This window comes from Eubalaena glacialis, chromosome 13 (genome assembly GCF_028564815.1).
Source record: "Eubalaena glacialis isolate mEubGla1 chromosome 13, mEubGla1.1.hap2.+ XY, whole genome shotgun sequence".
In the NCBI taxonomy this organism is placed as follows: domain Eukaryota; kingdom Metazoa; phylum Chordata; class Mammalia; order Artiodactyla; family Balaenidae; genus Eubalaena; species Eubalaena glacialis.
This window is the reverse complement of record NC_083728.1, coordinates 38,209,873-38,230,640: the sequence shown is the minus strand read 5'-3', so window position 1 is coordinate 38,230,640 and position 20,768 is coordinate 38,209,873. Positions and strand designations below refer to the sequence as shown.

Genomic DNA, 20,768 nt, shown 5'->3' with positions numbered 1-20,768 from the left:
AATTGGGCGCTTGAAATATGCCTTTTGTGTCACTGGGCAGAACTTTAGTTTATATCAGTGACTTTTAGGCTCTTTTTGACTGACCCACAGTTTTTGCCTTGAAACTTTGGGTTACCCTTATCTTGTGAGATGTGCTCTGAATTTTCTTTATTCTGTTAAATTTCATTGTTCTGCAAATTCTGGTTGAGATCCAGTTGGTTTCATGGCCCACTAGTGGGTGGTGACTTGCAGTGTGAAGAATAAGAGCAAGGGTTCTTAGAGTGTTTTGGAAAAGGCTGTAGGATGATTTTTTTTTTTCCCCTAGTTACACCATAACTGTAATCACAAGGTCAAATGATAACCACTTCTCACAGGTTCATTTCATTACTGTTTAAATGGAATAATGATAGCTAGCCAGGGTCAGTGTCAGAATTCTAAACCCCCTAAAGCAAGACTGTATGTTAGGCAACGATTTAAGTCATCATATTTAAAGGAAGTTTAATCATGTACAAGTTGAGGATATTTGTTCCAGTAATCTTTCTTTTGGCTTGCATTAAAAGCATTTAGGTCAAATCTTAGCATTTAACAGAATTTAATGGAGCAGCCACAGTTCAACTATAATCCCCTAGTGATCGGATTTAAGCAGAGAGCTACAAATTGACTTTTAAAATGTGCTTTATCATTGAACCTGGCCAGCTCTGAAAGTTCTTGTTTGTATCTTGGGAAGGACCAGACTACCACTTGGCAAGTTGAGGTTTTGAGTTTCCTTATCCCAGAGTTTTCTTTCGTGGTCATATACTCTCACCTGTCTAGATAGATTTCTGCAAGTGGAGAAAATAGCTTTATCCCACCCCAGGTTGCCCATCCAGAGGTGTTGATCTGAGGACCACTAGCATCAGAACATTTGTGCATTTGTTAAAAATGTAAGTCCCAGGTTTTGATGCAGGTCTGTGGAATCAGAATTTGGGGGAGGGGACATTTTTTAAAGTTGGTGGGATTATGGGAGTTAAAAATTTTTTTTTCTTCTAAAATCAACTTTACTGAGACATAGTTTATATACAGTAAATGGATATACATACAAATGGAGCCACCAGAATCATAGCTAAGTTATGGAACATTTCTGTCACTCCATAGGTTCCTTCCTCTGCCTCTGGAGTCCCTCCTTCCCATCTTTGCTGCTGTAGGTCACCACTAACTGTTTCCTGCCACCGAAGGTTAGTTTTGTCTATAGGGATTCAGGCAGCATGTCTTGTGCCTGGCTTCTTTCACTCAACGTTGTGTCTGTGCGATTTCTCCATGTTTTTAGGTGCATCAGTAGTTGCTTCCTTTTAATTGCTTAGTATCCCTTTGTATGGACCCACCATGTTTTGTTTATCTGTTTGCCTGTTGATGGACGTTTCTGTGTCTTGAGTTTGGGACTGTTATAATAAAAACAGCTTTGAATATTTTTCTGCCACTATATGTATGGAAGAAATCTGCATGTTGAATAAGATTCCCAATTAAGTCTTAGGTACATGAACCATTGATTCTTATTCTCTCTATTCCTTTTAAATTTTTTTATTTACTTGGTTGTGCTGGGTCTTAGTTGCGGCTCACGGGCTCCTTAGTTGTGGCATGCATGTGGGATCTAGTTCCCTGACCAGGGATTGAACCCAGGCCCCCTGCATTGGGAGCACGGAGTCCTAACCACTGTGCCACCAGGGAAGTCCTTCTCTATTCTTTTTTTTCTTACTCTTTATCATTTTGGAGAAGTGTAGGTTTTTGTATCCAGATCAAATGATGGATTTGCTGTGCAGTTATGTTTTCGATGTAGTATTCATTCAGTGCAGTCTATTTGGGGTAAATGTGGATCTCATCAACATTTGTTGAGTTCTGTTTTATGAACTGGAATATAAAGATGAAGTGTACACGGGGGGATTCTATCCTTCAGAGGACTCTTAGTGATTAATTCATTCAGCCATAGAGTGTTTTGTATGTTGTGTACTAGGGACTACTAGGTGCTGATGCTGGGAAGACACGTTTTCTTAGCATTTGGTTGTGCTTCCAAGAAACACAAAAGATGTTGGTATTATATTCCAGGAGCAGTTTGGCCCTTAAATCCGCTGTTTGGGTAGTACCATCATACTTTCAAGTCAGGTGGCCATGGTAAGCCACAGTTGAAAGAGTTGACACTGACAGGGAAGAAATGGTCAGATAAAAAAATTCAGTGCAAGAGAAATGATCACTGGGGCTTCCCTAGTGGTGCAGTGGTTAAGAATCCGCCTGCCAATGCAGGGGACACAGGTTCGAGCCCTGGTCCAGGAAGATCCCATATGCTGCAGAGCAACTAAGCCCGTGTGCCACAACTACTGAGCCTGCGCTCTGGAGCCCGCGAGCCGCAACTACTGAAGCCTGTGTGCCACAACTGCTGAGGCCCGTGTGCCTGGAGCCTGTGCTGTGCAATGGGAGAGGCCACCACAATGGGAGGCCCGCGCACCACAACAAAGAGTAGCCCCTGCTCTCAGCAGCTAGAGAAAACCCGCGTGCAACAGCGAAGACCCAATGCAGCCAAAAATTAAATAAATGAATAAAGAAATGATCTCTGGCTGAATAGCTGATGAAATAAACACTGATTAAGAATTGTTATTCTGCATTTGTGCATGATTATTGGTGGCTAGAGAGCTGGTGGCTCAATCTTTAGGGAATTGAAAGATTTGTTAAAGATCTGAATATTTTCCTTTTCTATTTGCTCATAGCAGAATTTCCCAAATTGCTATTTTCCCACCCTGTGAGGCTTACATTTATTGAGGTTGATTTATTATTTTTTGAGTCTGCAGTGATTTCTTGGTTGCTCTAAGGTAGGGATTTTTAACTCTGGCTTCAGGAGAGTTTTATAAAATCTAAATGCTCAGGCTATACAGCCCTATTCAGTAGACTTTCTGGGTGGGTGGAGAGTATTTTTAAAGTTCTTAGGTGGTTCCAACACAGAGTCAAAGTTGAGGACCACTTCTTGGGGCAGCCTTGGCTATTGATACACCTGTTTCATTGTCATTTCCCTCTTTGCTAAGTATAATTTACAAAGCCTTGACTTTTCTCCATTCTCTGACAACAAAAATTACTTTACAACTTTAAACATGAGAACTTTACTCCACACCACTTTGCAGTTATATAGAGTTGTGTCCTGATCTCTCAACAGAAAGGACTGAATGGCTTTGTATCCCCTTGTTAAGGGGAACTGATCACTTCTCTGGATTTGATCTGGGTGCTGATGTGGCTCTTGGGGGAGAAAGAGAGCATAGCTTTCATTGTTGAGTAAATAACTTCAGGAAAAATAGAGGAATACAAGGAAAAAGGTAAGTCCTTTGCTGTCCCACCAGTCAACATTTTGGTTAACATTTTGGTGTGTATATGCGTGTGGCACACTTATCCATACACAGTGGGTTATTGCTGTACATACTGCTTTTTTCATTGTGTAAATTTCCTTTAATTCTTTTCACTGCATTATTTTAGAAAATTGATATCTTTTGTTATTATTATTTATTATTACTGAGATCTACCCTCTTAACAAACTTTTAAGTGAACAATACAGTGTTGTTAACTATAGGCATGATGTTGTACAGCAGATCTCTAGAACTTATTTATCTTGCTTAATAAACTTTATACCTGCTGAAAAGCAACTCCCCACTTCCCCCTCCCCGCCAGCCCCTGGCAAACACCATTCTACTCTCTGCTTCTATGAGTGACTGTTTCAGATACCTCACATAAGTGGAATCATGTCGTGTTTGTCCTTCTGTGACTGGCTTATTTCCTTTAGTATAATATTATACTTTAGAAAAAAAAAACCTGTTTCCTTATATAACATAGGGCAAACATTTTCCCACGTCAATAAATATTTCTGTGCCATCTTTTTTTTTTAAATTAATTAATTAATTATTTATTTATTTTTGGCTGTACCGGGTCTTTGTTGCTGTGCGTGGGCTTTCTCGTTGCTGCGAGTGGGGGCTACTCTTTGTTACGGTGCCCCGGCTTCTTCTGGTGGCTTCTCTTGTTGTGGAGCACGGGCTCTAGGGTGCACCAGCTCAGTAGTTGTGGCTCACGGGCTTAGTTGCTCCACGGCATGTGGGATCTTCCCGGACCGGGGCTCAAACCCATATCCCCTGCATTGGCAGGTGGATTCTTAATCACTGCACCACCAGGGAAGTCCGTGTGCCATCTTTTGAATGGCTGCAATGGCATTCCTTTGTATGCACATACCGTAGTTTTACCATTCAATTCCCTAGTGTTGGATATTAGATTTTTCTTGGCTTTTGGTCCTATTAACAATGTTAACATGCACAATTTTGTAGCTAAATCTTTATATGTCCTAATTATTACCTTAAAATACATTCCTAGAAGTAGCATTTCCTCAGGACATATTAGAAGTGAATATGAATATTTATAATTCTTGATACATATAACCAAATTACTTTCTTATTAGCAAATTTATTTTTCATTAGGAGTGTTCATCTGTTTCTCTACCACTGTACCATAAGGGTATTATAAATAACTGATGTAGGTTAAAAAAAAAGTATACCTCATTTCAATGTACTTTTGATTTTTTTTTTTAAATTTTATTTATTTATTTTATTTATGGCTGTGTTGGGTCTTCGTTTCTGTGCGAGGGCTTTCTCCAGTTGTGGCAAGCGGGGGCCACTCTTCATCGCGGTGCGCGGGCCTCTCACTATCGCGGCCTCTCTTGTTACGGAGCACAGGCTCCAGACGCGCAGGCTCAGTAATTGTGGCTCATGGGCCCAGTTGCTCTGCGGCATGTGGGATCTTCCCAGACCAGGGCTCGAACCCATGTCCCCTGCATTAGCAGGCAGATTCTCAACCACTGCGCCACCAGGGAAGCCCCTGTACTTCTGATTTTAAACAAGGATCAAATATTTATTTTGCTATTTGTTTTTGTGGAAGACTGAGGATTAGAAGCTCATATGTCTTGCCCATTTTTATAGTAAGGATTTTTGTTTTCTGTTTATTGGTTTGCAAGAGCTCTTCAGATAGTAAAGATATCAACACATTATCTTACCTATATTATATTTTGCCTTTTGATTTTGTTGGATTTTTGTCCATATAGAAATCTAAAAAAATTTCTGTTGTAAAAATCTATCAGCCTCCATCTCTTTTTCATCTTTAACGATATACTAAGAAAGGAGTCCCCTACCCTAACATTATATAGTCATTTAGTGGCTTTATTACTTTTCTGGATTTTATTAATAGTGAACCAGTTGTCTTGTCATGTTGTATTGAAAAATCCATACTTTGTTTTAAGATTTAAATGCTTCCCACATCATATATTTGTCAGTTTGTGGGTTTTCTGTTGTGTGACCTATTTGTCTCTTTTTGTACCTAAGTTGAACTCCTCTGTTTACTACAACTTTAGGGTCCCTTTCTGATAGAACATGTTCTTCCTATTCTTTTTTCAAATATTTGTGGCTACTTTTGCTTATTCTTCCACAGGAATTTTAGCAAGCCCCCTTTTCTCCCCCTTTAAGGTATTAATTGATTTTTATTAAATTTATATACTTTATGTTTGTAGGAGAATGTATACCCTTATAGTAGCTCTCTTATCCAAGAATATTATCTGTTTTTCTGGTTATTTTATGGCCCTTAATAATAGTTTATAGCTTTATTTGTAAAGGTCATGCTCATTTTTTGTTAAATTTATTAAGTATTTAATGCTGTTATTGCCATTCTAAACAGGATTCCTTCATCCTCTTACCTTTAGGAGTCAGCTGACTTTTCTGTAAATATCTTAGGTTTCGTGGGCCAGATGGCCTCTGTCATATGTTCTTCTTCCTTGAGGTTGTTTACAACCTTTTAAAAATGTAAAAATCATTCATAGCTGGGGACCGCACCAAACCAGGCCAGGCAATGGTTTGCTAGCTTCTGATCTAGATGCTTATTGCTGGCAACTGGGAAATGTTAGAATCAGTCAGCACTGAAGGAGCTTTGCTCATGTGTTTGTATCTAGCCATCTATGCAAAGATTCTCTACAATTTTCATATCTCTTAATATGGCTATAATTCACTCTTTTCCTTTCAAATATTTCCCCTCATCTTTCTCTGTCAGTTGAATGATAGCAGTGATGTCGACAACCTGGCTTGTCCTTGACATTAATGTATCTGTTGTATCACAGATAAGTTTGATATTGGCTGTTACTTTCCTTTTCCAAGATTAAGAAAGAGTATTAAGCAAGAATGACTGTTACATTATATGAAGTACCTTTATAATTATATTTTTAAGCATCATTTATTCGTTCTACATATTTTGGGGAGCCTTTAATACAGGTGCGAAGTTAGGCACTGGGGATAATGCCTCTTGTCCTGCACCTGTCTGGCTGAGCAGGTAGACATATCTTGTTGCATCGTAACCATCTTTATGGTTCCCAGACGCCATGATGAGGTGTGGTGATCAGAGGCAGCACTGATGGGAGTTACCCCAAGGGAAAGGGGCGAGATGAAGGGTGCCTATTTTGGAGGGACAGCATGTGCAAGGGCCTGAGGGCTAGAGGAGAACCCAACACCTTCAAGGAACTGAAAGATGGAAACTACAGCACAGCGACGGCAAATTTCACCATAGGCTTCACAGTGGACCTGCAGCCTTGTTAAGGAATTTGGGTGTCATTCGCTGGCTAATTAGGACGCCATCAAAGGGTATGGTAGTTTCTGTAGCATGGCTGTGCCCGCTGCAGTAGAGCTATCAAGATGGGACAAGAAAATGAGACAAGAGGCTGTTGTGCTGTTGAGATGATGGCTCGTGCCACGGAGTGGCCAGAAGTGCGCAGATTTGGGGGTTCCTGGTCTAAGGGGAACAGGCTTTAGCCCTGGAGAGGGAGCTCGGCCATTTCTGCCCCTCGGACCTCCCTCAAAAATCACAAGGAGGACAGAAAGTATCCTGAAGACAATGTTTAAGGCCAGCTGGCCTGGACCCTATTCGCTCAGGGAGGTTGGCTGTGAACTGAGGATAGTTTTATGTCTTGTTTGTACAAACATTGTTAGGACAGGAATACTGATTAAAGTTTGAATCCTGCTGCTGCACTGCTTGTAGCTGTGGCTCCTTTGGCAAGTTACTTAACTTCTCTGAAGCTCAGTTTCCACTTCTGTGGAGTTAGTGTGCCTATCAAGTAATACTATGCTTACTAGGGAGAAATAATTGCCATTTATATAATGAGATGTAAGAGATGTGTCTGGCACACATAGGTGCTTAGCTGGAAAACTGCTGTCATTATTATCGTTTTCGTTATTTGTGAATCTGATCTTTTATCCCCCAGCACCTCCTTTCCCCTTGTCATGTGGTCAGGGGCAAGATAGCAGTGGCTTTGCTTATTCTCTTTCTTTTGCAAGGAGTAGGAAGTCGCGTCACTGGGCACTGTGGGAGGACAAACTTTCCCTGGTGTCAGGTTCCCTGGGAGATTTTGCCTTCTGTTTTACCACAAATTCTAACACAGACCCTAAACTCCACCTTTTTAAATCTTTTGCTGCATTTGCCTTTGGGCCTTGGCATTTCCCCACACAAAAGTTCGGGTCTGTGCATAAAACACTGTGATCTCAGGTTGATGCGTGGTTTCTGGCCTTCAGGCTGTCTTCATCAGTCTTGAGTACTTGGCTGTTGAGTACTCTGTCATTTTGGAACTTAAAAGGATACGTTTTTGTTTTCAGTGTTCACTGTCTTCTCCCTTTCTTCCTCTTCTTCTTCCCTCCATTTGTCCACCCTTCCCAGGCTTTGCAGCCCTCTGCCCCAAAGCCTTTCTCAAAGCTTCCTGCCCTGTACTTTCTTTGGCCCCAAAACCTTTCATGCTCATTTGGGTCTATATCTTCAGGACTCTCTGAAGGCTGCTGTTCGGTAAGAGACAGACAAAGGGAGTGGATGGGTCCCCTCAGTATAGCTTGTGAGGGTCAGTTAAACATTTGGTAGGGAAATGGAGTACAGAGTACTTGACGAAAAGTGGTCTTGTCAGGATGGAATTGGTCCCCCTCAGTTCCTGGTGATGGGGAGCAGTGGGGAGGGTTGGCTACTGCAATGGATGTACACATCTGAAACAAACATGAAGATAAAATTAACCTAGTAGAATAAATGTATTCTACATTAAAGTCCTGTCATTTTCCCTAAAGTTAATGTGGGTCTGCTGGCATCCTAATGGCAGTGGGGCTGGATGTAGAGCAAAGAACTTATTGGTCCCTCTGAATGTGACTGTAAGGCAAGTGGTCTTGTAAAAATCTAACAATTTCACCGTCCTCTTTGCTTGTCCTGTCTTCTGGAAAACATAAGCTCTTGGTCAAGGTAAAAATGTCAGGGCTACTTCAGGCAGATTTTATATTTAGGTATGTTTGCTGTCACACTGTATCTTTTTTTTTTTTCAGATCTTGGGAAGCTGATGGATTGCAGTGGCTAAATCACAGTGTAGAAGATTGATGGATTTGATTACATAAAAATAAAAACAGTTCTAAAAGATCATTCACAAAATTCATGAGCAAACAAAAAGCTGGGATAAGATATTTGCATCAAATATAACAAAAAATTACTGTCTGTCCTGTGCATGTTTAGCAGCACTCCTGGCCTCCACTTATTAGGTACTAGTAGCTCTCCGCCTAGTTGTGACGACCAAAAATGCCTCCAGACATTGCCAAATGTCCCCTGGAGGAAAAAAATCACTCCTCGTTGAGAGCTGCTGCTTTAAAGAGACATGTATATAATGTGAACAAGAATGCAAAATGTGCATGAACATTTAAACCAAAAGAGCTACCTCAAAAAATTTTGGTGTGTGCACCTAGCTCTATTCTATAAAGGCAACTTGATATTCTGGCAACTATTTCTTTTATTTTTTTCTTTTTGCCCTCTAACTATTGAATTTTCAGATTTTGTTAATTCTTTCTCTTTTCTTATTTGTTTATATTTCAGTTTTTCCCCTGGCTCATCTAAAGTATTTGTTGAATGAAGTGTCCATAAGAGAATTCCTTGAACAGAAGTTTTCCTACTTGTCGTTCCAAACTTCTTGTAGGTTTGCCTTCACATTTGCAGGACAGCTTGTCTGGGTTATTCATTCCCTGTGGGAAATTAGTTGGTGCTAAGGTCTAACATTGTTCTAATCTGAGTGCCAGTGAATGTTTTCTGTCCCTTCTCACCCCTACATGCTTGTGGTATTTTTTTCTTTATCTTAGGGAATTCCCTGGCAGTCCCGTGGCTAAGACTCTGCACTTTCACTGCCAAGGGTGCAGGTTAAATCCCTGGTCAGGGAACTAAGATCCTGCAAGCTGTGCTGCGTGCCCGCCCCCCCCCCCAAAAAAAAAGTAGAAACACCTAGGCATGTTTGATTGTATGTGTGCCAATCCTGGAAGGGATCCTTTGTGCCCTCTCTCTTTTTTTAAAATAAATAAATTTATTTATTTTTGGCTGTGTTGGGTCTTTGTTGCTGCGTGCGGGCTCTCTCCAGCTGCGGCGAGTGGGGGCTACTCCTCGCTGTGGTGCGCGGGCATCTCATTGTGGTGGCCTCTCCCATTGGGAGCACGGGCTCTAGGTGCATGGGCCTCAGCAGCTGTGGCACGCGGGCTTCAGTAGTTGTGGCTCATGGGCTCCAGAGCGCAGGCTCAGTAGCTGTGGTGCATGGGTTTAGTTGCTCCGTGGCATGTGGGATCTTCCCGGACCAGGGCTTGAACCTGTGTCCCCTGCATTGGCAGGCGGACTCCCAACCACTGCACCACCAGGGAAGTCCCTGTGCTCTCTCATTTTTTAAGCCAAATTCTCCAAATGCCTTTTAATCTTTTGGTGGAACTCTTTTATTGTTCAAGTCATACTTCTGTTGTTTGAAATTGAGTTTTTAATATTTTCTGCCTCAGTGAAACTTAGCTGCATGGGATTGTTTCAGTAGCTTCCTGCCTTTGACTTTTACTTGGATATTCTGTTAGTTTGGAGCATTGTCCAGATTCTCTAAGATTCTCCGAGCATGTCAGATCCACCTTGGGTCTTGATTCTCCTCCCCCTTTCTTATCTCTTGCCACTTTACTTCCCCAACCCCCTTTTTGGGGGTTGGATTACTTTTTTAGGTTTATGTTGTCATTTGATTTGATATTGAATGTTTCGGTTCTATTTTTTGTATGGCATTCTAGCCCATTTAAGCTCACCTTGCCACCTTCCTGGAATTCTGTGTGGCCATTTAATCCTAGGTTGGTTTTGTCTCCTCTTTTTTGTGCTTTTCAGTGTCTTCCCAGCCTTTAATTGGACACCTGTAGGGAATTCAGAATTATTTTAATATCCGTACAATCGTAGTAAATTGGCTATAACTGAACTGTCTAGTATGATTGCCACCAGCCACAAGTGGCTATTTAAACTTAAATTTGATACAGTTTAAAGGTTCAGTTTCTCTATTGCACTAGTCACATTTCAAGTGCTCAGTAGCCAGTGACTAGTGATGACTGTATGGGACAAGGCAGATGTAGAACATTTCCATCATTGCAGAAAGTTCTATTGGATAGTGCTGGGCTATAAGATAGATACCATAATGCATGTCAAAGAAATCCCTCTGCTATTTTTTTCTCCCTAGAATTCTAATATTTTTGGTGGTTCAGTTTGGTGGTCCCCCCCCCCCCGCCTCCAAAAGGTGATTCATAATCTGAGTAACTATAAATGAAGGTGGATGGGGACTTGAAAAGTGTAATAAGTTTTTTTGGTGTTTGGATATAATCTGTACTTCAACTTTCCCATGCAGGAAACACAGTGTCTGTGTGTCCTGTGCTGTTTGTGTGCTTGATGTGATTTGGCTGCTTTCTCTTTTTCTAGGTTTGCTGAGAGATGGCACTTGTGGGGCTCATCTCTGCCTGAGAATCGGCACTGGAAGAGCTGACTCTGATCCTGGGCTCCTTGCGTGAACAAGCCTTAAGTTCCAGCCACTTCAGTCCAAAGGCCAAGCTACTCGTTTTCTCTTAATGATGGGTATTGGTAAGAACACTACATCCAAATCCATGGAGGCTGGAAGTTCAACTGAAGGCAAATATGAAGATGAAGCGAAGCACCCGGCTTTCTTTACTCTTCCGGTAACAGCATTTCCTGTCTTCCTTTCTTCTTAAGTCACTCTAAAGTAGTTTCTGCATTGACTAGGATTAGCTTTTTTTTTTTTTTTTAACCCAAAGAAAGTTTAGTATTAGTTTTCTTTTTTGTTTTGTTTTGTTTTATACAGCAGGTTCTTATTAGTCATCAGTTTTATTCACATCAGTGTATACATGTCAATCCCACTCGCCCAATTCAGCACACCACCATCCCCACCCCCCTGCGGTTTTCCCCCCTTGGTGTCCATACGTTTGTTCTCTACATCTGTGTCTCCACTTCTGCCCTGCAAACCGGCTCATCTGTACCATTTTTCTAGGTGCCACATACATGCGTTAATATACGATATTTGTTTTTCTCTTTCTGACTTACTTCCCTCTGTATGACAGTCTCTAGATCCATCCACGTCTCAACAAATGACTCAATTTCATTCCTCTTTATGGCTGAGGAATATTCCATTGTATATATGTACCACAATTTCTTTATCCATTCGTCTGTTGATGGGCATTTAGGTTGCTTCCATGATCTGGCTATTGTAAATAGTGCTGCAATGAACATTGGGGTGCATGTGTCTTTTTGACTTACGGTTTTCTCTGGGTATATGCCCAGTAGTGGGATTGCTGGATCATATGGTAATTCTATTTTTAGTGTTTTAAGGAACCTCCATACTGTTCTCCATAGTGGCTGTATCAATTTACATTCCCACCAACAGTGCAAGAGGGTTCCCTTTTCTCCACACCCTCTCCAGCATTTGTTGTTTGTAGATTTTCTGATGATGCCCATTCTAACTGGTGTGAGGTGATACCTCATTGTAGTTTTGATTTGCATTTCTCTAATAATTAGTGATGTTGAGCAGTTTTTCATGTGCTTCTTGGCCATCTGTATGTCTTCTTTGGAGAAATGTCTATTTAGGTCTTCTGCCCATTTTTGGATTGGGTTGTTTGTTTCTTTAATATTGAGCTGAATGAGCTGTTTATATATTTTGGAGATTAATCCTTTGTCTGTTGATTCGTTTGCAAATATTTTCTCCCATTCTGAGGGTTGTCTTTTTGTCTTGTTTATGGTTTCCTTTCCTGTACAAAAGCTTTGAAGTTTCATTAGGTCCCATATGTTTATTTTTCTTTTTATTTCCATTACTCTAGGAGGTGGATCAAAAAAGATCTTGCTGTGATTTATGTCAAAGAGTGTTCTTCCTATGTTTTCCTCTAAGAGTTTTATAGTGTCCGGTCTTACATTTAGGTCTCGAATCCATTTTGAGTTTATTTTTGTGTATGGTGTTAGGGAGTGTTCTAATTTCATTCTTTTACATGTAGCTGTCCAGTTTTCCCAGCACCACTTATTGAAGAGACTGTCTTTTCTCCATTGTATATCTTTGCCTCCTTTGTCATAGATTAGTTGACCATAGGTGCGTGCGTTTATCTCTGGGCTTTCTATCTTGTTCCATTGATCTATGTTTCTGTTTTTGTGCCAGTACCATATTGTCTTGATTACTGTAGCTTTGTAGTATAGTCTGAAGTCAGGGAGTCTGATTCCTCCAGCTCCGTTTTTTGCCCTCAAGACTGCTTTGGCTATTTGGGGTCTTTTGTGTCGCCATACAAATTTAAGATGATTTGTTCTAGTTCTGTAAAAAATGCCATTGGTAATTTGATAAGGATTGCATTGAATCTGTAGATTGCTTTGGATAGTATAGTCATTTTCACAATATTGATTCCAATCCAAGAACATAGTATATCTCTCCATCTGTTTTTATCATCTTTAATTTCTTTCATCAGTGTCTTATAGTTTTCTGTATACAGGTCTTTTGTCTCCCTAGGTAGGTTTATTCCTAGGTATTTTATTCTTTTTGTTGCAGTGGTAAACGGGAGTGTTTCCTTAAGTTCTCTTTCAGATTTTTCATCATTAGTGTATAGGAATGCAAGAGATTTCTGTGCATTAATTTTGTATCTTGCAACTTTACCAAATTCATTGATTAGCTCTAGTAGTTTTCTGGTGGCATTTTAGGATTCTCTATGTATAGTATCATGTCATCTGCAAACAGTGACAGTTTTACTTCTTCTTTTCCGATTTGTATTCCTTTTTCTTTTTCTTCTCTGATTGCTGTGGCTAGGACTTCCAAAACTATGTTGAATAATAGTGGTGAGAGTGGGCATCCTGTCTTCTTCCTGATCTTAGTGGAAATGCTTTCAGTTTTTCACCACTGAGTATGATGCTTGCTGTGGGTTTGTCATATATGGCCTTTATTATGTTGAGGTAGGTTCCCTCCATGCCCACTTTCTGGAGAGTTTTAATCATAAATGGGTGTTGAATTTTGTCAAAAGATTTTTCTGCCTCTATTGAGATGATCATATGGTTTTTATCCTTTAATTTGTTAATATAGTGTATCACATTAATAGATTTGCGTATATTGAAGAATCCTTGCATTCCTGGGATAAATCCCACTTGATCATGGTGTATGATCCTTTTAATGTGTTGTTGGAGTCTGTTTGCTAGTATTTTGTGGAGGATTTTTGCATCTGTATTCATCAGTGATATTGGTCTGTAATTTTCTTTCTTTGTAGTATCTTTGTCTGGTTTTGGTATCAGGGTGATGGTGGCCTCATAGAATGAGTTTGGGAGTGTTCCTTCCTCCGCAATTCTTTGGAAGAGTTTGAGAAAGATGGGTGTTAGCTCTTCTCTAAATGTTTGATAGAATTCACCTGTGAAGCCATCTGGACCTGGACTTTTGTTTGTTGGAATATTTTTAATTACAGTTTCAATTTCATTACTTGTGATTGGTCTGTTCATATTTTCTATTTCTTCCTGGTTCAGTCTTGGAAGGTTATACCTTTCTAGGAATTTGTCTATTTCTTCCAGGTTGTCCATTTTATTGGCATAGAGTTGCTTGTAGTCGTCTCTTAGGATGCTTTGTATTTCTGCGGTGTCTGTTGTAACTTCTTGTTTTTCATTTCTAATTTTATTGATTTGAGTCCTCTCCCTCTTTTTCTTGATGAGTCTGGCTAATGGTTTATCAATTTTGTTTATCTTCTCAAAGAACCAGCTTTTAGTTTTATTGACCTTCGCTATTGTTTTCTTTGTTTCTATTTCATTAATTTCTGCTATGATCTTTATGATTTCTTTTTTTCTGCTAACTTTGGGTTTTGTTTGTTCTTCTTTCTCTAGTTCCTTTAGGTGTAAGGTTAGATTGTTTATTTGAGATTTTTCTTGTTTCTTGAGGTAGGCTTGTATAGCTATAAACTTCCCTCTTAGAACTGCTTTTGCTGCATCCCATAGGTTTTGGATTGTTGTGTTTTCCTTGTCATTTGTCTCTAGGTATTTTTTTAATTTCCTCTTTGATTTCTTCCGTGATCTCTTGGTTATTTAGTAACGTATTGTTTAGCCTCCATGTGTTTGTGTTTTTTATGTTTTTTTCCCTGTAATTCATTTCTAATCTCATAGCATTGTGGTCAGAAAAGATACTTGATATGATTTCAATTTTCTTAAATTTACTGAGGCTTGATTTGTGACCCAAGATGTGATCTATCCTGGAGAATGTTCCGTGCGCACTTGAGAAGAAAGTGTAATCTGCTGTTTTGGGATGGAATGTCCTATAAATATCAATTAAATCTATGTGGTCTATTGTGTCATTTAAAGCTTCTGTTTCCTTATTTATTTTCATTTTGGATGATCTGTCCATTGGTGTAAGTGAGGTGTTAAAGTCCCGCACTATTATTGTGTTACTGTCGATTTCCTCTTATAGCTGTTAACAGTTGCCTTATGTATTGAGGTGCTCCTATGTTGGGTGCATATATATTTATAATTGTTATATCTTCTTCTTGGATTGATCCCTTGATCATTATGTAGTGTCCTTCCTTGTCTCTTGTAACATTCTTTATTTTAAAGTCTATTTTATCTGATATGAGTATAGCTACTCCAGCTTTCTTTTGATTTCCATTTGCATGGAATATCTTTTTTCATCCCCTCACTTTCAGTCTGTATGTGTCCCTAGGTCTGAAGTGGGTCTCTTGTAGACAGCATATAGATGAGTGTTGTTTTTGTATCCATTCAGCAAGCCTGTGTCTTTTGGTTAGAGCATTTAATCCATTCATGTTTAAGGTAATTATCGATATGTATGTTCCTATGACCATTTTCTTAATTGTTTTGGGTTTGTTTTTGTATGTCCTTTTCTTCTCTTGTGTTTCCCACTTAGAGAAGTTCCTTTAGCATTTGTTGTAGAGCTGGCTTGGTGGTGCTGAATTCTCTTAGGTTTTGCTTGTTTGTAAAGCTTTTGATTTCTCCATTGAATCTGAATGAGATCCTTGCTGGGTAGAGTAATCTTGGTTGTAGGTTCTTCCCTTTCATCGCTTTAAGTATATCATGCCACTCCCTTCTGGCTTGTAGAGTTTCTGCTGAGAAATCAGCTGTTAACCTTATGGGAGTTCCCTTGTATGTTATTTGTCGTTTTTCCCTTGCTGCTTTTAATAATTTTTCTTTGTCTTTAATTTTTGCCAATTTGATTACTATGTGTCTCGGCGTGTTTCTCCTTGGGTTTATCCTGTATGGGACTCTCTGCGCTTCCTGGACTTGGGTGGCTATTTCCTTTCCCATGTTAGGGACGTTTTCGACTGTAATCTCTTCAGATATTTTCTCTGGTCCTTTCTCTCTCTCTTCTCCTTCTGGGACCCCTATAATGCGAATGTTGTTGCGTTTAATGTTGTCCCAGAGGTCTCTTAGGCTGTCTTCATTTCTTTTCATTCTTTTTTCTTTATTCTGTTCTGCAGCAGTGAATTCCACCATTCTGTCTTCCAGGTCACTTATCCGTTCTTCTGCCTCAGTTATTCTGCTATTGATTCCTTCTAGTGTAGTTTTCATTTCAGTTATTGTATTGTTCATCTCTGTTTGTTTGTTCTTTCATTCTTCTAGGTTTTTGTTAAACATTTCTTGCATCTTCTCGAGCTTTACCTCCATTCTTTTTCCGAGGTTCTGGATCATCTTCACTATCATTATTCTGAATTCTTTTTCTGGAAGGTTGCTTATCTCCACTTCATTTAGTTGTTTTTCTGGGATTTAATCTTGTTCTTTTATCTGGTACATAGCCCTCTGCCTTTTCATCTTGTCTGTCTTTCTGTGAATGAGGTTTTTGTTCCACAGGCTGCAGGATTGTAGTTCTTCTTACTTCTGCTGTCTGTCCTCTGGTGGATGAGGCTATCTAAGAGGCTTGTGTAAGTTTCCTGATGGGAGGGACTGGTGGTGGGTAGAGCTGACTGTTGCTCTGGTGGGCAGAGCTCAGTCTAGGATTAGCTTTAATACTCCTGTTTTCAGCGAAGGTTAAGGCATTTGAAAACCAAATGCTTTTCATGCGAGATAGGCTTTGGGAACCCTGTTGGCTGACAGTGGTTTTGGCTCTGCCTAGAGTCACCTGATGTGATTAACTCCAAGAAGGAAGCATGCCTTGTTGTGAATATTGTAAAACTGGCCCAGTGCTTACTGTGTACTGGAGGATGTTGAAGGCTTAATTTTATCTCCAGAAATGTGTTTTTGTGAAATAACCTGTGACCCACCTTCAGACTTGTATTTCAAGGTGGGAGAATGAATGAATGACATTCATTGTTTGGAACCCAAATGTCCATGACTTGTATTATGGCAGTAGCGTCCAAGATAGAGGTACTTTACCTGGACAAGCTATGCCAGTCAGATAAGGTTGATTTACACACATTCATTATATTCAATGCTAATATTTTTTCAGATGTAGGATTATGACTTGATGTGTGTAAAGTTACCTAAAGTGTTGGTTTAAGAAAGAAAAAAGCTCTTTAGAGGGAACTTGCTTCAGGTGTCTTTCGCTTAATATAGGAAATGAGGTTAATGTCAAGAATACCATTCTAGGATTCCTTAAAACATGGTCCTAGAATTTGCCTCACTGAAGCATTACCCAGTAAGAAAGACGTGAACACAGCATCTTTAAGTACATTGGTTGCCCTGATTTACAGTTATATTTTGATTTTTACTCTGTGAATTCAGAGAGATGTTCCACTGATTTTACAACTGGTGTTACTTGTTTTCCTTCTTTGTGTAACGTGAAATTTTGAAACTAGATTTTCTGTTATACTGAAGACTTAAGGTCGACACAGATTATCTAGAGGAAAAGATAAGTCAGGTTTCCAAGTTTAAATTAGAGCATCTTTGAAAAGTGAAGAGGAAAGTTCATGCTTGGGTATTGACTTGTCTCTCCTGCGGCATTTGCCCAGCAGACCATTCACCCTCACCCTTCTCCACTTGAGAGACAAAAACTTGAGTACACCTTAGCCACCCACTTGCCTTGTCATTATGGCCTAGAGTTTTAGGCTTATTTTAGCATTCACATTGTGATATTGCACAGTTAGCAGTTAAATTCACCAACATATGTTATCAGTTTTCATGTTCACTGTTGTTTCTTGTAGCACTCTCCTTCTCTCTTTGTTCACTTTTCTTTTAAACTACACCAAGGGACTGTGAATGGTCACTGCCTTTGTCTTTGCACATCTGAAAATAACTGTGTTTTGCTCTCAATTCTTGAATGAACTTCTATTAATTATACACTAGAGCCTCCCGTTCTGTCTCCATTTCTCTTTAACTGCTTTCTCATGGTTTGTATATCTTTTTCTAGTGCTTCCTTTTGGCTGGATTATTTTATAATTTATTAATTCTTTGTGTACAGTCGTGTGTTTATGTTGAAGTTTTATTGCTATTTTTTGCTAGTTTTATTTATTTTTTGCTAGTTTTATTACTATAAGAAAATAGTGACTATTTTCTTATTTCTAAAATTACTATTTGGTTTATATCCACCTATTTTTGGTTCTTAATTTCTTGTATGTATGTATTTGTTTTAAAATGTTTATACATTTAAATTATTGAGGACCCTAAAGTACTAAAGTATTTTTCCAATTGTTCTACTTTCATCTGGTGTGAAATCCTTGTTTCTTTTGAGATTTTCTTCTCTCTCTCTGCCACTCCCCACTTTTTTCTCTATAGTTTTGCCTTTTCCTTTCCTGGATCCAGTCCAGAACCTGGTGTTACAGTGGAGGCCTTCCTGTCTTCCCCCAGTGGTGCAGACCATAACATGAAGGAGTGAGGAGACCTGCTGGCCCCTGAGCACTGAACCTGGTTCTGGTCCTCCCCTTGTGTGGGGACTCTTAAGTCCCTGTTTTCCCATGGGAGCTTCCTGACTGAGGTCTTCCAGGCTCAGAGCCTCGTGGGTCCCAGTGTCCGCCCATTCATTGCTTTATGTTTGTTGTATTCTAAAAGGCTTGTCTGTTTTTAGCCTTGCCTATTTTGGGGCTTTCCCAACTCCATTGTTATTTAGGGGTGGGGTTGGGAAGGAGTATTCCTCAAAGCATTAATTTCCAGATCCATCTTCACCAGGATTACAAGTACATGGGAGCTGGGAATGTGGATATAATATGTAGTTAGACATAAATATAATGTGAATATAAAGTTAATTTAACACTAGAGCAGTTTCATATAGGGATGTTATGGAATTTTTACTCTAGTCTTGGGCTATAAAAGTAGGCATTAAAAAGGGAGAAGAAAAAGAGGAGTAATAGAGTTGGAATCATGGGATTGAGCTACTGGGAGGAGAGCGAAATATCAAGGGGAGAACCTGTTAAGGTCAGCACATGAACCATCAGGATGACTTAGAACAGGGATGCCAAGAAGTGTGTTAACATGGGCTCACTCAAGCTTATGAGAAAATGGAAGGTGAAATAAAAGAAGGAAAACAGATGAAAACAAAAGCCTATCCAAAAATTTTTATAAAGCAATAGTTCATTTGTTGGAATTTGGGGTTGTAGAAAGTTTTGTTAGAAAATATTTTCTAATACAATAAAAAGAGGAACAGTAGTGCCCATATTTAATCACTAGTGAAATTGCTACCCGAAGAAAACTTAGAACATAAGATAGAAGACCATTTTGAATGATTTGCTTGTTGATAGGACAGAGGTAGGAGGCTAGGTTAGAGCTGGTCCCTTTTTGCTGCCCAACTGGTAGGATTATTTTGGTCGCTGCCTCTCTGCTCTTAGGAAGTGTGTCTGTCTCTCCCTGTTCCTCATTCAGGGACCACAGGTCTACACACTAATTTCATAGACTCTGATAGCCTTAGAGGTGAAAGTAGCTTTAGAACTTTCCAAGTGGTTCTTTAGGAAGGTGAAATGTAGGGGTTTGCCCAAAGCATCTAGCTCACATGATGTGTTAATTAAGTAAAGTTTATATCAGTTGGATCACATAGGCTCTTGTCCCCAAGGAGTTCACAGCCAGTGAGCAAGGCAGGAGCTGCACATTAGCAACACTAACAACAGGTACAGTGCATTGATCTTCTGAGTTTCACAGATGTTCTTGGGGACGGTCTTGTAAATAAAGAGTTGGGAGTGGTGGTGATTTAACTGCTGTAGTTGATGCTCCAGTGGGAGCAGTGGTGAAAAATGAGGCTTAGTCTTGTTTCTTCCAGCTACCTGTCCGTGTGAGCATCTGACTGACTTCATGGTTCTGGTTGTGTTTTTGTTTTCTTTTCCCTATAATGTGGCCCCTCAGTGCATTTGAGAAATGGTATTTTGGATTATAGGGTTAGTCCTCCTAAGAGAATCTCTAGGGTAGTTTCAAATATAGGTGATTTTTTGGCTGACTTTAAAACACATCTCTCATGGAAAATATGATTGTGTTAGACAAAGAGAGGTGTGGGTAAGAGGCAGGAGGTGTTGAGGTGGGGAGAGGACCCTGGCTGTGTTGGGCCCTGTACGCAGGGGCAGCTGAAATGGACAATATTATTATTGATATTTAGAGACTGGTGTGCTGGAGTGCAGGGAGGTGGGGCAGTGGGAACCAAAGCTGGCTATTCCTCAGAACTAGGTTTGGGGAAGGTCTCTGGAGTGGGTTGCTGGTGGGGTGTGTGTTCAGGGTCTCACTTGGGCATCCTGTGTTAGATAACTGCTTCCTCAAATGTTACAAGTGCTGATTTTTAAAAAACTCCTATGGGAGGAAATCACAATGTCTTTAAACAAAATAAAAGAAAGACCCATGAAAATAAAGAGAAAAAGTATAAGTTCATACATAGAGGAAGAATAATGAATAGATCACATTAAGAACAAGAGACATGCAAAGCCCCAAGGTTGATAGAAATTAGATCATATGATCAGTGTTGATATTAAATAGAAGAATAGCAAAAGATCTTCTCCTTATCCCATGGGAATCTTGTTAGGCAAGTTTGTGTGCTTTTAAAGGCAGCTAGGAAATGTGTAAGGGGTGAATGCAGCCTGGCAAGAAATTAGAACCAGAAAAACAAAAAGAGTCTTGAAGAACTGCCATACCCTAAGGACACTGGCCGGGGAAGCACAGCCAGGACAATAATGTGGAATGGAAGAGATCGTGGGACAAGCGAAATGAACCACCACCAACCACACCAGAGGCCAGTCTTCATCCAAAGAAGGTGATGTTGTGTATATGGTGGGATTGGAAGGGAGTCCTCTATTATGAGCTCCTTCCGGAAAACCAAACAATTAATTCCAACAAGTGCTGTTCCCAATTAGACCAACTGAAAGCAGCACTCGACGAAAAGCGTCCAGAATTAGTCAACAGAAAATGCATAATCTTCCATCAGGATAACGCAAGACTGCATGTTTCTTTGACAACCAGGCAAAAACTATTACAGCTTGGCTGGAAAGTTCTGATTCATCCACCATATTCACCAGACATTGCACCTTCGGATTTCCATTTATTTAGATCTT

At 39.8% G+C, this 20,768-nt stretch overlaps 1 protein-coding gene across 3 annotated transcripts in view; it reads left to right on the top strand.

The window, feature by feature from the left end:
• The window catches only part of SLC23A2 (solute carrier family 23 member 2), a 137,868-nt gene that overhangs the window by 42,712 nt on the left and 74,388 nt on the right, over positions 1-20,768 (top strand). For all 3 annotated transcript variants that reach the window (XM_061208764.1, XM_061208765.1, XM_061208763.1), the window contains exon 2: positions 10,774-11,027. In XM_061208764.1, coding sequence (XP_061064747.1) covers positions 10,920-11,027 — 108 coding nt within the window. In that variant the 5' untranslated portion in view covers positions 10,774-10,919. The remainder of the gene's footprint in view (positions 1-10,773; positions 11,028-20,768) is intronic.